Below are 18,915 nucleotides of genomic sequence, written 5' to 3' on the forward strand. Positions count from 1 at the left end.
ACCTTACTTTGTAACTTGCCATCTCTTTCATCATGCTGCTGCTCCATTTTTTCTGCCATTGTTGGTTTAGTCCTTCTTGGTTTCCAAATCTTATGTTGTTGTTGTGCTCTCTCCTTGTTGATGTAGTTTTCTTTTGTTAATTTCTCTTCCTTGTTGGTTCTCTTCTTGACTAACTTCTTCATCCATAATTTCTCAATTTTCTCTTTACACTTTGCAACCTTTCTTAAACATAAGGACCTTAGTTGAATGCCACTGTCATCTAATTGCTACACATTCTCTTTTTCCATAGAAACTATGAAATTTCTATACAATTTTACTTCATCTCTGTCCTTTACAATCTGTGGGTTGCACATTACAACGTCCCCTTTAGTGCTATGAAAGTCAATCATTTCCTCTATATCATCAAGTTCTCTTAATAACTTTTCCAGCAAATTAAATCTTCCTTCATATTCAATAAGCATGTCATTTACATATGGCTCCTCTTTCCTGTATAAAACAGAATTTCCATCACAATTATCAGATTCAAAATTACTATGCTTTCCATTCTCCACAGATAATTCTGTCATCATGTCTTTATGTTGATTTTCTGCAAAATTTATGAATCTATCAGCAAATTTGATTTCAGCACTTTCCTCTGCATTACACAGTGTTCCTTGTTCTGTCACAAGACTATCATTCAACAAATTAATAGCTAGAATTTCTTTGAGCATATCATCATGAAGTATCCTCTCATCTTCTGTACTTATACCATTGCAACAAAATGATGTTGTTTCATCTTCATATTTAACAGAAACAAAACTCTATTTTTCTAAAGCTTCTTCATGGTTTACAGACTCATAAAAATAATCAATTTCAAAATCACAGATTTCCTGATCTTCTGTATCTGTCAACATCATCATACATTCTTTCACATTTTCCATGATAATTCTATCTTGATCCTCTATTGAAGATGCTTCATTCTGGTTACCAACTCTCATTTTCTTGTCTTCAGCTTCTTGAATTATGTCAAATTCCCTGTCAATGCCATTATTCTCAAAGTTATTAAATACATGCTCAAAATACTTTTCTAATCCAGCCATTTCTTCCAGTAATCTCACTTCTTCATCAACATGCATAAGCATATTGTCCAATTGTTGTTCATAACCTGTCAAACCTGAAAACATACACAACATATCAGTTTCAAAAATACAAGGCTCTTCATTTGAAGCCTCAGTGATCATATCTGCATGCTTCTCTAAACTATTCTAATAGTTCACTAAGTTATTGAGAAATTTTTCCTCAGCATCTTTGATTTCTTTGCCATCAAAGAATATTTCTTGGACTGCAGCTTCTTGAATATGCTTGGAAACTTCATCATAGTTTTGTAGAATTCCTTTCTGCTCCACACAATTCTCTCCATCACTCAGTTTATCCAAGTAAGGCAATAATGTCTTTCCCTCTTTTACGATAAGACTTTGATCCTTCAAAGTTTATTTTGCCTTAACTTTTTAATCTGAGTTCTCTGTGTCAACTTCTCCTCTCTTCACTTCACCAATCTTCAATGCATTTATTTCCTCTTCTCTATCCCTTTCCCATTGGGTTTCTATCCATGTTAATATTCCTTCAAACATGATCCAATAAATCTTAATTAAGAGAAAACACAACCATTCACTTATACCTTTCAATTTTCTCCACCAATTGAAGTCTTGAAATTCTTTATGAATCTCCTTTTGTGTTTTTCTTGTCTCTGCCTCTTTCACTTTTTCATGCTCAGTCTCAAATTCATTAGGTGTCATACGTGCAAATTTACATTCACACAAATAATTAATTCCAAAAATATGAGATTCCTTTGACTGTGAAGATGCTACCAGCACCTTTCTCTTATGTTGATCTGTGTAGATCATCTCTTCATCACTGTCTCCTTCCCCAAGGAGAGGTCCTTTCTCTGGTTCACAAACGTATTCTATTCTTTCATTCTCAACTATTCATAGTATCAATTTTTGAGCAAATAATTCCCTGACATGCAACTTAACTCTTTTTCCCACATAAAATCCGTGTTTCCATTCTTCTTTGATTCTTTTTCGTATCAGCTTCATCAAACAACTGAGTTCTGTGTTCATTTCAACCACCTCTATGTCAAATTCTTCCTTACTCATTCTTTCGAGTCCAAATGCTTTGGCACTCTTTTCTCTCTGTTTGTGGCTTTCCTCTGAACCCCTGTTATGACCAACAATGGTCAAATTCATTGTTTCCTTTGGTGAACTTCCCTTGTTCACTGGTGAGCTTCAACTAGCCCTTTTGTCTTCTGTAGCAAGTCTATTAGTTGTTACACATATCAAATCATCCTTTTGGTATCCTCTCTTTTCCAGGTTCTCTGCACTAGAACCCCTTCTTCTCCTTGAGCACTCGAGCTCAGCTTCCAAAGATGTTGGTTGTTGCATCTTCAATTTCTCACTTCTCTTTACCTTCAGTAATTTCATTTTACTATTGGGTACTACCACCTTTTATCCATCTGAGAGTTCTTCTTGCTTCATCTTCTTTAACATAGCTCCTGTGCTATGATGCTGCTATAGCTCATTCTTTCTTTTAACAATTTTACTGCTTCCCTTGGCCTGCATAATCTTACCTCAAGATTCCTCAGGTATCCTTCCAAACCTGCCAATTTTTTTTCAAATATATCTTAAAACTAATTCCCATCTTACTTTTCATAACGAACACTTTAGCTTTTAAGATCCATTAAGATTCTATCTAAACTGCACAATATTTATAAAATTCATGACAGACACTACAAATTCCTTCTGACAATGTTTTTGTAAGCAAATCTTGTCTTACTTCTACAAATTTCAAATTTCAATCCTTGTAGTGGCTCTTCTTTCAAATCTATCGAATCCAGTCTTTAGTCTAACTGTTTCTTCAACCATCAATATCATTGTCTTTAACAATACTTTAACAAACTTCATTCATTCTCCAATTTTCCACAAAATTCTTCAAATCATTTAAATGACTTCAGTGCCACAGCAAACCACTCTTCTATTTGACTTTAAATTCAAAACCAATAATTCAATCAACTTACATTTAAACATTACTAAGCACTGACTCCTCTTATTTTTCCCTTTTCTTTCGTTGTGCCTCTGATTTTCCTTGTCATATGCTTTCTTGATCTCTAACAGCTTTAACTTGTGAGCTGCAATCAGCCTCTGCAGTAACAAGTCTCCTTCTTGCTACACATGCTTCACCAAGATTTTCTCCTCTGAGCTCAGTCTATTAGCATTTCTCTGGTTCTCTCCTCTGGAACCATATGAGCACTCCTTGCTCTAGGCTACTGCAAATCTCCTCACCTCCTCTGTTGTTACTCTGCACAAAATACAAAGTCCACACACTTACCAAATCACAACATAACTGTACCTCTACGCAGAATCTCCTTCTGCTCTGATACCACTTTGATGCAGCCAAACTGCATCTTTTCAAAATTCCCTCGTGGACCTATGTGTTATGGCCCATGTATCCTTCTTTCATGAAGTGAAACTACATCCTTTACATAATCCGGACTTAAATTTAATTAAATACCCGTTTAAATTAACTTAACAAACCCCGAACTCTTTATCAGCACCCAAAACAAAGTCAAAATCCTATGATACCTTCAATTATGCTATTCTACTAAAATAGTAGAATTACGTGATTTAACCGAAATATGACCAAGACTTTCCTTTTCGTGGAATCAGAAATAAATAACACCGCAACACATAACTTTCTCGGGTCTGGAATGGAAATTAATCTGCGTGCACTTTACCCACATGATCACCATCGGATCACGCCCTTCACAATGAACGGCTCCAATCGCTCTGGACCTCAACTTGATTAAACTACAGTTGATAACTCATCGGGTCCATTTTTCAAAGATTCCTCCGTGTTGGCTTAGCACGTGATATCCATTGGATATGCCTCCTTTGGACGGACGGTCACGATTGACTAGGATGCTAACCCATTTTAATAAAATATCATGTCCATTTTTCAAATATTGCTTATGGTATTGAAGGCACATGAGAAACTACTTCTGCCTACATAAACCACCTTTCCATTTGGTTTAATGCCTGCACATCTTGGCACGCGATAACCATAGATCTAATGGATCTACTTGATAGAACGGTATTGAGCTTCTTCTGGACTTAGTGCTAATTTGTCTGGGTTTCTTCGTTCTGCCAAAATTTAATGCTTCCATTGCATTTAGCCTGTTTCAAATTTGTATGTCTGTGACCTTGGAACATATCTGGCTACTTACGGTTTAGTGTAATTACACAAAGGATTTAGCCTACAACTTAATTAATCAACGAAACCACACCATATAAAAACAGATCACATAGAAACAAGTTTCTGCCACAACACTCCTTCATTCATAACAATATTTACATAATATACAGAACATCTCGTGTTCTGATCTAACCCTATCAACTACTAGGTTTCTTTAACAATTTCTAACTCTGTTCTAACACTCTCTAAACCTTTCCCTCTCGTTAACCTTTACATATTCAAAAGATCACAATTTATACAAATACGGATTCATGAACCAATTTAGTTTAGATCCAACAATCTCTCACTCTCTCTCAAAGTATCTCTTCAGCTCCACTCTTTTCTCAAACAATTCCTAATTAAAGCTTGTAAATCCCTCAAATACTCACTCTTCCTACGATTACTCAACTATCTATAAAATCTCTTCATTCACGACATATTCTCCACAATTTGAATTTACAACATAAAATATCCTCAAACTCAACTAAAATTAGGAAAATAAATAAAATGATTAAGGGAACCCACTCCCTTTAGTAAATGTGAAATAAGATTCATGGGTCTTATCAGCTTGGATGAATGCTCTTGCATCACTCCTGTTAGCGTCAGTCTAGACATCCCTCCGTCAGAGATCAAAACTCTTTTTTCATTTCATGTTTAGGTGTCCCATCTCGCTTGATCAGTTGCATTTCGTTAGGAGCATGCCATAAATCTGTCAGAAGGGCTTTTTTTATTCATCCCCCTCATGCTTTGTACTACTGGCTCAGGTCTGTTCATCAAAATCATATCTTAAAAGTCATTTGCAGTCCTGTTTAAGTTTTTAGGTCATAACAGTCATTTTAGTCATTAGGTCTAGGGTTATGTCAATTTGGTCTTCGACAAAGTATAATAAAGCCAGCAGGCCAGAGGGAGGTTCATGATGAGGTTCTTGATAAGTTATAATTTCAAAGATTTTTATCATCATACGGATGGATTATGACTTTTCTTCAAAACTCTGTTTTGAAGACAAGTCGACATTTTGTTTTTTTATAATAATTTTCAAAAAAAATCAGTTCTTGAATTCTTTAGGCACAGCCTTGGTCTCCTTTGCCAAATCCCATGTTAGCTATTCCTGCAAAAAATTGCCAAAAAATTCATCATTTCAACCAAAAATCAATGAGGAAACAAAAAGTCAGAGTTCTATTAAATGTGAAAAAGTGCCAATTGCAAAACATTACAAAAATGGGTTTTGGAGAACCAAAATTCAAATTGATGTCTTTATAAAGCTTTTTCCATGAAGATGAATGTCATTCTGCATGCCAAGGTTGGAGAAAATCATTTCAAAACGAATTGGATGAGCAAGTGTGCATTGTGGAGTGAAACTGGTTGCAACTAGTCGGCGCGGCACACAGAACAGGGGACGCGACGCACTGGAAGCGGGAGGCACACTGGGAGTTTTTTCCCAATGTTATTCTAAACGGGCGTGGTGCACAGGGAACGCACGGCGCACTGGGTGCTTGGCGCAATGCATATAGCCCACGGCCCGAAATTTCTTGAAACTTCTCCAAATTGCTCATTCCTTGTGTGGATTTGCTAGTTAGACCTTTCTTTTTGATGTTGCATCAAATTTTATGATAAGAGATGGTGGTTTAGGGGTGATAAAGGTTCAAACAAAAATTTCAACCCTCTTTCTATAAACACAAGCAAACTTGCTGCCAGGGTTTCGGAACTCGCAGTTTTGCCACCAAAATTATTTCTCCTTCCCATTGTTCCTTTGTCTTCACCAATCCCTAATTCCCTACCACCTAAATTCATTATTCCCTTCTCCTACATGCTCTATCCTAAATCCTCCAACCTCACACCTCAAAACCTATACAATAATCCCCTCTCCCATATTTCCCTATCAAATTTCTCCCAATAATTCCCATCCCATTCCTCACTATTGTTTCCCCTTCCTAACACTCCCTGTTGCATTTGTTTTTTCCCTTTGGTGGCAGACTTTGCTGGCAGATTTTGCACCCTAAAGAGTAGTCAAAATAGTTTTTATATACAGCAGCGTCTTTTCTTCAAGGTATATTGTACAACAGTCATGGCATCTGAGCATTCATCGGACTATGAGGTGGAAACCCAAAGTGACTCTCTCTTGGAAGAACAAGCACCCCGGAGGCCTCATAAACGTGGCAAACATGTTAGGGAAGAACCGACCACCGTTACAAAATTGCAGGCCTGCCCTCTTGCTATGCAGTGTTTTCAGCATCAGTCATGCTATGAGTTTTGTTAAAAGGTGGCTAGTGTCCAATTTCATCATGAGCTGGCTCGTCTTTTTGTGCTGCACTTGCATGTTGATCAAGCTATCTTGGCTGGTGTCACCTTCACACTTACACCAGAATCTGTCTCATTAGCAACCGGCATACCGAACATTGGTGAACCATGGCATAAGAAATAGAAGATTGACCGGCAGCACTATGAGCCCTACATCAAAACCAGTTTCTTGAGGCAAATCAAGAGAGTGTTACTGTTCCGATATCTAAAAGATGAATATGCTCCGCTAATGAGATTGATCATGAAATATTTCAGCTGTGAGGGACAATTCTCTCGTCTTTATGCATATCACATCAGGTTTCTCATGCATTTCACCAGGGTATGGATGATGAACATTCCGTATTTCATTTGCCGGAACATAGAGAGGATGACCACCTTTATACAGCATAAAACCCCTCAGCAGCAACTTAACAGTGTCTATCATTTTTCTCTTATTAAGATTTTGGCGGTTCATCAGCTTGGATTGCAGGGCATTACTTGGGATGATTTCATCTCTCGTGACTTCTTCAGAGCTTCACGGGGAGTATCAGAGGTTAGGCATGAAGGTGAACCTTCTCATCGGTATGAGAGCCATGAGACTGTTAGTGTGCCGGTATTCATCACATATCAGAAAGGCACCAAACATTCGTTTGCAGTGGCAAAGCGAGTGTTATCTCCACCCGAGGTGGAAGGGGCCTCACTTTCTCCATCAACAGGTACAGGACAAAGGCAAGGGGCAAATGCAGGATGAGGGCCCTTCACGTGAACCTTTAGGTGAAAAAGAGACTGACTTCATTCTCATTCATGATACAGATATAGATACGGGTCCACAAAGCGCCAAACTTAGAGAGATCATCCAGGAGAAGAAAACAGAGATCGAAGCCCTATCCCTCGACTTAGAGAGGGCTAAGTGGACCATGAAGTACTTGGAGCATAGGAACAAACAACTTGAGGATCAGCAAGCAATCATGGAGCTACAAAACATTCGCGAGGATTGTCAAGCTGCACAAAGGAGAAGAATTGAGTTCATGTCTTTGGAGAAAGAGATTAATGAGGACTGGGAGGCCAATCTTGAGAGAGTTAACATGCACTTAGAGAGGCTTTTGGACAAGTCCTAAAAGGACCATGCATTTCTAAGACACATGGCTTTCCACTACATGGCGCGAAACAAGGTGTGCAAGGCCTGAATCAGGAATTTGAAGGCGAAATTGAGGAAGGCAATCAAGAACTAAAAGAGGCAAAGGGAGCTCGATCATCTTCAGATATTGGTTGAAGCCTCTTTAGCCCAAAATAACACTTAATGAGGAAGCTCCAACCCAAATTTCAAGAAATTTGGGGCATTTTTGGCATTTTGTAATTTTTTGTGCAAAAAACAGGGTTTTTCTCCCTGTGCGCCACGTCACATGGCGCGCTTACAATTGCAGGCTCCAAATGAAAAAAAGTTTATAGTTTTGGATTTTTCATGAAACATCATGACTTTTGGTGCATGGCCAAGAAGTTTGGGCAAGTTTTGAGTCCTTAGGAGGTCAAAAACACCCTAAAAATGACCTCTCTGCCCCTAATTTCACACACATGAAGAAGTTTTGGGAGATTGAAGTTTTGGAGGCGCAAATGGGCACCAAAATCAGAAATTCCACTTGCGTTGGAAAGTAGACAGGAAGGGATTTCAAAAAAACACACTTGGGCTCAATTTGGACTTCAGAAAGTGCCTCAAAATCAGCAGCAAAGTGGCGCGACGCATACAGAAATTGGTGCGTCGCACAAAGGTTTTTGGCCCAATTTTTCACCTTCCAGCTCAGAAATTCGGCCAGTTTGACTAGTTTTGCTTTCTAATGTTATTTTTGACTTATCTTGATGTAATTGGGTGAAAATGATGTAATTTTTGCACTTATTTACTTGTTCTAGAGGATTCATTCTCCAAAAAGTGAAAATTTAATGAATGAATCAGTTTCCTACCTTATAGAGGCAAGTTGTTTTGACTACCTAGATTTTAGTGCTTTGTTTAGAATTGGTTGAAACAGCTCCTAGAATGATGAGATCGACCCCTAGAGGCAAGGGAACAGATTGGCTTTCCTATATTATGTGATTTCTAAGTCATTTTCAGGGTTGGACTCTTGGGAAAAGTTTGGCACTCTATTGTACATTCACTTCTGCATTTTTGGCTAAGGAAAGACCAGGGTTTTGCAGCATTGTTTGGGATCCATGTGGCTTTATGTTTTGATGGTGTGCTTCTCTGAGTAATTGTAAGTTTATCTAGTGTTATGTGTATCATTTTCAAAGCTTTCTTCTTCTGAATTTGAACAAATGAGTGATTAAGGTAGAATCCATAATTGTTATGCTCTGCCTTTGAATTTGTTTAAATTTTCATGTTTTCATCTGTTTAAGGAGAATTCTTGAGACTCTCTTGCTCTCCTTAGCTTCTCACCGGTCTGATCTATCCATATCACTCACCTTAAAGCATTAAAACAATTGCCTTCCTTGCCCAATCGGAAATCTGCAGAAACTATGCCTCATCCCCGAGCCCAATTTGCCTTTCCCATTTTCTCAACAAAAATCACAAAAAACCAAATAAAATCCCTGCACTTAATACCTAGCCTAAGATCAATTGCAAATTTATTCATCTCACGCCTCATCGATTACCTTTTGCCGAGACTAACCCGGAGAGAGCCCTCTCCTGTCCTCGTAGGGCTAGCTACGAGGCTGAGCGTGGTTTGATGTGGACCTAGAACCTTGTCTTTTCAGTCTGAGACAAATCTAGGCTCTAACATAGTGGTGACTCCGCTGGGGAAAAGAATGGTTTGCTTGTTGATTTCATTGGTTTTCTAAGCTACAGACGGAGCTTGAATTTATGCCAGGTAGCCTTCGAAACACTTTTGCTTTGCATTAGCGCAAGTAGATAAATGCTGCTTAAGTTAATCTCTGGTCTAGCTTGTAATCGTGACATTTGATTTGTGAATCGCCCCAGTACTTTTGAGAATTCTAAGCTTTTGGATGATAGGTTTAGAATTTGACAGGCTGAATAAGTTGTCTATGTTCCTTTGATTTCTCAAAAATAACATACTAGCTTCAAAGAGATATACGAGAGCTAATCCAGATCCAAATCCTCCCCCTTTCTACGAGAATCCTAATCTGATTTCAAGAATTGTTCCCTAAAAGAGCTCTGTCACTCCCGTGTTTAAATCTCGTTCATGTCCTGGAATTTTTAAGTATCTTGAAGAGCTTGATTTTGATGAAAAGTTTGAATTATCATTGTTTGAAACCAAATCCGAAAGTGCTCTTGGTTCTATAGTTCCAAATCCTGACTTTGCTGCAGCTCTTGAAGTTGAAAGAAATAATAAATCAATTGAGAATTTTATCTTGAAGCACCTCCAAAGTGAAATTCATGCTTCAAATATCGTTGATTTCCTAGAAGCCACATATGCATCCCTCGGATCTTCCATAACGGCATCCGCTTCGAAAATACCTACTGAACCTCCCTTAACTCCCATCCTTCCCCCGCAGCCTTATATTGCTGATCAAAAGTCTGTTGTAAACTCACCTCCATCTACTCCTTCTACATCCAAAATTTCTTCACCACCGCATACACCACCTCATACACCTCACACATCAGCTCCTCCCACTCCTCCAACATCCCCCAGACCAAATCCACCAAGAGCAATGGCTGCTCAGGTTGCACCTCTCGCGCTGCCTCAAGTTTTGAATGACATGCCCGCAGATTATCAGAGAAAAATTCCTTTGTTTGATGGCACACCTCAGGGTATCACAGCTCAGCAACATGTCGACAAAATGACGAATTTCTTTGATCTCCATGAGATCGATGAAGAAAATGTGACCATGAGGTTACCTGTGCAGACTTTCGGTGGCGAGGTAAGAAAATGGTTTAGAGCTGTGCTGGCCAGAAGTATTCCTACATTAGAAGAGCTTAAAAGGCAATTCTTGGAATGTTGGGAAGTCAAGAAAGATCCTCTGCAAATCACTTCTAAATATACCAAGATTAAGCAGAATGCTGGTGAGTCCGTGCAAGACTATTGTATTAGATTCAATGCGGTTTATAATGCAATTCCTAATGATTTAAAGCCCACTAGAAGGTCTGCTTTGCTTAAATTCCCGGATGGTTTTGATCTGGACATGGCTTATCAGTTAAGGGAGAGAGATCCAGCTACCTTAGAAGAAATGCAGAAAATTGCAGTTAGTGTTGAGGCAAATTTGAATGACAAGAGAGCTAGAATGAAAGCTGAAAAGAAAGTCTCAATAAAGGAGGAGGCCTCTACCTCAGATCAGGTGCTACGCAAGGTGGAAAATATGATTGAAAGGTTGACACTAGAAAGCCTGAACTGCAGATTTGGAATCCCAATTTCTGTGGCCAGAAGCAGCCACAATTCAGGATTAAACAGCGTGAGCAACGAGCACAAGAAACAACATCACAACAGTAGCAAGTAAAGACACCTCTTCAGTAGAATTTTGTTGGCCCCGAATCTGATGATGAGGACCATGTAATAGGAGAAGAAAATCACTTCTTTATTCCTGATGATATGCCCTCATTTATCACTGAAGATGATGAGTATGCAGAAAGTTCAGTTGTACAGCATGATGCAGATTTTATCTTGTCGAATGACACAACTCTTGAAGAGGAGTAGGATGAGTATCAAAGAGGTTATATGCATGCCTTGTCCGCCCAACAGCGTCAGTATTCATTAAGAAACAGAAATTTCCCCATCAATCCAATCCAAAAGAGAAAGGAAGGTCCAGCATCCAAGAATGAGCCACTGGTTGCACCAAATAAAGGCAAAGAAGTTGTTGATCCTATGCCTAACAAATCTCGATCAGCAAATGAACGATTCAATCATCCCATTGTACCGAGAGATAAAGCCGAGAAGAAAGAGGTTCCAGCCAAAGAGGTAGAGAAGACTTCCACTTTTATTTTAGAAAATGAAATTTCTAAATTGAAGGTATCTATTCCCTTGACAGAGTTGATGAAAAACAACGGTTATAGAAGTTAGGTCACCAAAATTCTAAATTTCGATCCAATGTCTGATATGGTGAGTGTGGAAGATGATAAACCTGAACTGATTTTTGGACCAGCATTGAATGGTGAGTCTCCAGACAGTGATGTGCCTCCTTTTTATATCAGTTTGAGAGTGCATGAGTTTGTGTTGCATAATGCTATGTTTGATTCCAGCGCCTCCCGCAATCTTATGTCAAAATCTATCATGGAGAAGTTGGGTTTGGACATCACAAGGAAATATCATGATCTGTATTCATTTGATTCCAGCAGGGTGAGATGTATTAGGATTATTAAAGACTTGGTGGTCAGCTTGGATCAGATTCCGGCTAAGAATATTTTGATGGATGTTGTTGTGGCAGACATTCCTCCCCGATTCAGTATGCTTCTTTCAAGGTCTTGGAGAGAAAAGATCAAAGGAACTATGCAGCTTGATTTCTCCTATGCGACAATTCCAGACCAAATGAGAAAATTGTATCGTGAACCGAAAATGAAATACATGATTACAAGCAAGGAGAAACCAATAAATCATCCGATTAATTATGTACATACAGATCTAGAGTCTTTTGTTTTGTATTCAGATACTTTCAATGATATTGATAGTCAGTTAGTTGTAGCAGATGATATTCCAGAAATAGCAGAAAATTTCAGAGAAGTTTTGAAGAGAGAAGGACAAGAACATGGAAATACCATTCAACAATCAGAAAAAGATGATGGACAGCAAGCAAAAAAAATAGAGGAAAAAGAGTTTCAGCACTTAGAAGAAGAGGAAGATGGCCTCTGGACCATGGATTTCAATGGAGCAGTGGGAAATGATGGTGCTGGAATTGGAATTTGGGTGCGCAATCCTTTTTCTGCTCCAAACAAAGTGTCGAGTAATGTTCGGGTATGTTCTTATAAACTTTCTTTTGATTTCTCAAACAATGAAGCTGAGTATGAGGCTTTGATTGCTGGCCTAAATATCCTAAGAAAGTTGAATGCTAAGAGGATTGTTGTATATGCCGACTCTGAATTGGTGATTAAGCAAGTTAAAGGCGAATATCAAGCAAAGCATCCTTGGATGCGAGCACACCAAAATGTTGTTCTAGACATTTTGAAGCAGTTTTCAGATTACACCTTGACGTGTGTGCCTCGTATTCAAAATGGGATTGTTGATGCACTTACTAAGGCAGCAAGTAATTTAGAGATTCCTATGAACTCAAGCAACAAATTTGAAATCCATGTGAAGCATTGTCTGACTGTCCCGGATAATCAACGATATTGGCAAGTTTTCCAAGATGATGAGGAGATTAATGATTTTTTGCAAAACAAACGTAAATTCAAAGATACCTCAATTGATGTACAACATGATGATGGAAAGGACGATGTGCAGATCAATCAAATGGAAGTGTTGCAGCTCAAGGATAATGTGATTCCTAAAGGCTTGATACCTTTAGAAGAACTCTTTGATCATGATGACGTAGCTCGCAAACCAACATTGCAGCCAACAGAGAAGGGATTCGAAGACGTGAATATTGGAACAGCCAAGCATCTGAAGATGGTAAAGTTGTCCAAAACATTGCCACCAAAGGTAAAGGCCAAATATATCAGTTTGTTGTCATATTTTGCCGATGTGTTTGCTTGGGACTATTCTGATTTGAAGACATATGATACCAATATAATTCAGCACACTATTCCTATTAAGCCTAATCAAAAACCTTTCAGAAAGAAGTTAAGAAGGCTTAATCCAAAATTGCTGCCGTCAATTGAAAAGGAAATAAACATGTTGTACAAATCAAGAATCATTGTTCCGATCCATTTTTCTGATTGGATATCTAATTTGGTGCCCGTGCGAAAGAAGACCGGTGAGATTCGTTTGTGCATTGATTTTCGGAATCTTAACAAAGCTTCATTGAAGGATAATTATCTGCTGCCAAAAGTGGATCGCATACTTCAGTGAGTAGTTGGAGCATCTCGCATGTCACTACTTGATGGTTATTCCGGATATAACCAAATTTTAGTCCATGAAGATGACCGAGACAAAACAGCATTCACCACTCCGTGGGGAACCTTTCATTACGCCAAAATTCCTTTCGGTTTGAAGAACGCGGGTGCCACTTTTCAACGGGTAATGGACTTGGCTTTCGTAAATGAGAAGGACGTCTTCTTGGTTGTGTACCTTGATGATTTGACCATGTTTTCCAAATCAGATGAAGAACACTTGTATTATTTGAAGTTGTCTTTGAAAAGTGTAGAAAATATGGTGTGTCACTGAATCCAAAGAAGAGTTTGTTTGCCATGGATGAAGGAAAACTACTTGGGCACATTATCTCAAAGGATGGCATCTGTTATCTCAAAATCAGACCCTGATAGGCTGCTGGTCAGGTTGACTCTAAGTAACTATTTCAAACCAACTTTTGGCTGAGGCTTAGCCTCCTCAACCTGAGAGGGCTCTCTCAAAGATTAATGATTTTGATAAAGATTAGATGGCTAACTCTATGAAACAAGTGAAAAATATGAATGGTTGAACATGATCAGTAAACATCCATTGGGCTTATGGAGTCAACAACACCTCAATATAACAATGAACTCAACCTTACATGGAAGTCAGGGCATTCAGCATTTAAACATTCAGAACATAAACTCATATGGGACCACACAGTTCATAAATGTATACAGGAAGTCAGAGCACATTCAGTGAATTCTGAGTGATTATACATCCATACCACTGTAAGAATTAAGAAAAGGACAACATCACATATTCTGAACATAAAAAATCCTTCATGAATCCTGAGAAGTAAAGTCAAGCATGCATTACTGAAAATGAGTCTTACATAGGCCAAATACAAGCTTTTCCATAAAATTTCCAACCTTGATTACATTGTTGTTTCAGCTATATATAGAGTTCTTATTCTAACTGATTGAGATTCCTCCTCCAGCATGAGGGGAATTCGAAAACTACTTCTAATGACACCTATTAACCCTTTAACTAACTAATAAATACAACTGACTGTTAATTGACAGCTCTAGAATCCTAAAACAATTAGGATTCTAATTCTACATCATGCTGAACATAGCATTTATTACAATCAAGATTTATTCCCTGACAAGTGGTCTCTTTTAGTTTGGCTGTGATGCATCTTCAAGGCTCCATGTTGGTCTTCAATGTCACACGTTTTCCATTGTCCTGAAACATAGGAAATTATCCATGTTTTACTGGTCTTTGGTTTACCTCAAAATGTTCGAATCCAAAGAAGCATGTCCTTTATCCTTTAATTACCCAAAATAGAGCAGACTGCCACGTCCTTGATGTGCTGTCCACTGTTTTCATGTACCTGTGCGATGACAAAACCTTTCAAAAAGATTTTCCGCTTTGTCAATCATAATTGATCAACTCAATTGTAACATGCAGCTACAACAGTTTCGTAGCGCGCTACGAAACTGCTGTGTAATTTCAAAAGCACAATCTTCCTTTCATAGCTAAATGATCTCCATTGTTCGTGTCTTAAGCACCTTACTCCCTTGATCATTTTACGTGCAAATTGTATAGGCATCTTCTCTTCAGGTGCAAGGGGATGTGCTAATATAGTTCCCTCTTGGCGCTCCACAAAGAACTAGCACATTCCTCCATGTAATACTTTCTTCAATGACATTCTGACATCAATATCATTCTCTCCAGGTCTAATCACATCAAACTCAAATCCTAACTTCTTCCCTGCCTTTAAAAATTCACTTCACACAGTTGGTGCTTTGGACAAAGGTATGGGAACAACCATCATCTGAACTATGGCGAAATTTGCACTCTGCACCTCTTTCACATTTACCCTTACTGATAAAATCGAAGCATGCACCTTCTGAGAACGGATCTTTGTTACATACGTTTTTTGAATTCCTCAGAATTCTCGTCCAGATCAGGCTGCCTATTCTCATTCAAATCAGGATGCCCAATAGGTTTACTGTGTCCAGGCAAAGAACTATATTTTGCAGAATGTTCATTCCATGGCATTGATGTTATAAGTTGCCGAGATATTTGAATATAACATAAGCTCTTTGGATATCTATAAAATACTTGGCAAAGCATACTCAGAGCAGTTAAGGCACATTCTTTCATTGAATCTGAATAAACATTGTTTGGATCTAAGTAATTGACAACCTTGAGAACCAGTTCACAAAAATAAGCTGCATATGATTCTCTATCTTGTAACAAAGTATATTTGGAGCTATTCTCTGCAGTCTGTTCATTCACGTCTATATCTGACCTGCTCGAAGACCAATCCATAACATGTGTGTCTCTGTCCATTCTCAAGAATCCTTCATCAAATGTCTTTAGACGTTTGATCTGTACATTTGTACCATCTTTGCTGACCCTTTTCTTCCCAACCGGAGAAACCCTTTCTGCTGCCAAATCACTCAAAGATGACTCAGCTTCTTTGGTGCCACTTGTTTCAATTGGACCTCCTACAGACTGAGGACCCAATATTTCCACCACAACTTGAATACAATTCACAAGCTCAAAACAAGGTTCAGGGTAGTGCAAAAGATCAACAAGCATGTCTAAGTTCCAGATATGTGGTGGACATGTATTAACTATCCGAACATAAGCACTGCACATGGCCACCTTCAGTTCCTCACTGCTTGTATTCTGAAATGTCTGAGAAAACACACTTAGCAACTCTTTAGTTGTACATTCAACAATGCGTCTAGGGCATATGGCATATAAAGTATGAAGGCAAGCACCCATGGCCGAATCATAAATAGTGGTCCTAAAAGGAAAAATGTTCTCTCCCTTGTGAGACAAGATAGATACCATTGAATGTACAAGCTTCTCGATAGGAATTATCTCCGCGTCCAGTGATGATGATGCTAAATGTACAAAGTCGAAACAAGCCCTTTGTAATGCACCGTCTCCATAAGCAAGTAAACTACAAGATGCAGACATGAATGATGAGCTAATAAGGCCTTCCACTTGAAGCCTCGTTTTGACAAGGCATCTACTCAGCAAGTTCAACATCCAAGAAGCAAATGGTTGCCAGCGTGCCTCTCCTGTAACATCAATTAGAATACCTACACTGCCTGGCGGCCTAGAGAAAGTAGGAAGGTCACAGAAAGGTGTTGGAGAGCTGCAGCTATAAACTTCAGAAAAGGACATGCCAAAGCATGTTATAGACAAGGCAGTAGAAGCTGTGAAGCTGGATTCAGTTGCATAAAATGATGCAACAGATAAAAGGTCTTTGATTACCAACATGGCATCCAAAAAGAACTGCCGATAGAAGACACAATCTCCGGTACTGAGGAGGGACAATAAAGTGGCCGCCGTCTCAAAAAGCAAATCATGCCGACCTGCAAAAGCCGGTTCTGCAAAGAAAGGGATGATCCAGCCCAATACAGGCAGTATGGCGTGCGCTTTCCCATTGAAAAATGTCCCCGGAAACTTATAAACGATACGACATAAAAGCTTCAAAATGGCCGCAAGCTCTCGTTCTTTTGCAGTGGAAGGATCGAAGTAAGCTTGGAGTAGATTGGGGATGAAGGCACGGAACCTCCGATCAGCCTCTTGAGAATAATACGCATGCATAACAAGGCTGTGAGTATCAATAAAATCCTTTGAATACCTGCCACACACAATGCAACTTAGAGAACCAGACTTCCCCTGCTTCTGGTATTTTTTCCTCCGTTCTGAATTTTCATTGAGCAATCTAGAAAACCGAAGATATGCTCTGTTGGGAAAAGAAGACTGTGAGATATCCTTGATGCATTCGCATTGTTGCTGAAGATCAGAAATAAAGCATGAATTCATGGCCATTGGGTCTCGAATTCTCAGTAGGTATTCATAAACAGAAATAGGCAGAAGGGCACCCCAGTCAATAATGGCTTCAACGCGCTCCGGGCCACCGCATTGAGGCCCTTTCCCAGGCGGTCCAATCCAGGTATTGTTAACATTAATAATATTATGGCCTCTGCTGCTGCAGTGTACCCATGATGGTACCCATGATGGCCACATTTAGACTGCAATTCTCTTGAACCATCATCACGGAGCTCCCATTTGTATAACTGAATCTTTTGATTGATGCCAGCAAACAACTTTCCATTAAATGCATTCAGATAGTAAACAGAACCTTTGTCTCCTTCTCAGCAACAACTGCAACATGTGCCAGTACCACGACACCTAACGATCTAAAACACAGCGGATTCTGATAAATATGACAGCTGGGTGAGATTTGTTATGGATCAGCATGAAATCACCTAAAACATGTTGCGCTGCGAAACTGCTAAAAGGATTTATGCGCTGTGGAAACACTTCAAAATTATTACATAAGCTACGAAATAACCTAAAGAGCTTTGTGACACATAGTAACTTTTGAACAAAACTGACACATGGCTATTGTGTAAATTATGAGACTAGTGGTGAATGAGGATGCATAGTGGACTCCTTAGACTCAGACTCTAAGGCAAACAAAAACTCAAAACTAGACTAGCACTGAATTTTTTACCATCAAACTAATGTGAGCGGTTTTGAAATTAGAATTCTTAAGTGATAACAGCATCCATATTGATCCAGCACGTGTGGAAGCAATTCAGCAAATTGACCTGCCCCAGAATAAGAAGGAGTTTCAATTGTTTAATGGTAAGTTGAATTTTCTGCGCCACTTTGTTCCTAATATTGTTGAACATCTAAGGGAGATTACAAACATGTTTAAGAAGGACAGCCAAGTGTCGTGGACCGAAGAAGCTGTAAAATCTTTCAATTTAGTAAAATTGGCTCTTTCTTCAGCTTTGGTTCTAATCAACCCGGATTATACTCAGGATTTTATATTGTTTTCATTTGCTTCGGAGCATACTATGGCAGTTGTATTAATGTAGAAAAAAGATGAGCATGAAAGACCCATTGCTTTTTTTAGCTAGACTATAAGAGATGATGCGTTGAAATACAACATTATCGAGAAGCAAGCCCTTGCACTTGTAAAAACACTGAAAGATTTTTGTGTGTACATTCTGCATCCCCATATTTTAGCTTATGTTCCTAACGCTGATGTCAAAGATGTTTTGGTCTAGACCGATCTTGAAGGAAGACGTGGCAAGTGGATAGCAGCTTTGCTGGAGTATGATGTGGAGATAAGGCCCACAAAGCTTGTTAAAGGTCAGGGATTGGCGAAGTTGATGGCTGAATCAAATCTGCACGTCTTAGACATAAATCTGATCGCTGCTATGTCTGATGAAAATGAGGAAAGTTCGTCACTTCAGGTATCAGAAATGTTTTTTCTTTCTCCATGGTATTCAGATATCATATATGTCCTTCAGAATTTGTCTGCGCTGCCTGGTATGGCTAGAAACAAAGCTAGAACTCTTAAGTTAAAGGCTGCTAAGTTTTGTATTTTGAATTTTTCACTTTA

The 18,915-nt window shown here is 38.8% G+C and overlaps 1 protein-coding gene across 1 annotated transcript; it reads right to left on the reverse strand.

Annotated features, from left to right (window-relative positions):
• Window positions 1–1,487: 1,487 nt before the first annotated feature.
• On the reverse strand, window positions 1,488–17,525 carry LOC149258543 (serine/threonine-protein kinase ATR-like). The gene is made up of 4 exons (XM_089421877.1): window positions 15,784–17,525; window positions 15,404–15,582; window positions 1,658–1,960; window positions 1,488–1,600 (listed from the first exon to the last, which is right to left on the reverse strand). The coding sequence occupies exons 1-4, from the start codon at window positions 17,523–17,525 to the stop codon at window positions 1,488–1,490; spliced, it is 2,337 nt and encodes a 778-aa protein (XP_089278003.1).
• Window positions 17,526–18,915: the final 1,390 nt, after the last annotated feature.

This window comes from Pinus tabuliformis, chromosome 6 (genome assembly GCF_031772625.1).
Source record: "Pinus tabuliformis cultivar Carrire ecotype Pingquan chromosome 6, CPIR1, whole genome shotgun sequence".
Taxonomy (NCBI): domain Eukaryota; kingdom Viridiplantae; phylum Streptophyta; class Pinopsida; order Pinales; family Pinaceae; genus Pinus; species Pinus tabuliformis.

Excerpts from the sequence above, each read along its gene's own strand:
- LOC149258543 (XM_089421877.1), bottom strand. The coding sequence starts at position 17,525 with ATGTGGCCATCATGGGTACCATCATGGGTACACTGCAGCAGCAGAGGC. Across the intron at positions 1,961-15,403 it reads TTCTGAGGAATTCAAAAAAC|TTGAGAATGAAAGAATAGAA; the intron begins GTATGTAACAAA and ends TACTATGAATAG. Across the intron at positions 1,601-1,657 it reads TTGGTGGAGAAAATTGAAAG|GAATATTAACATGGATAGAA; the intron begins GTATAAGTGAAT and ends TCATGTTTGAAG.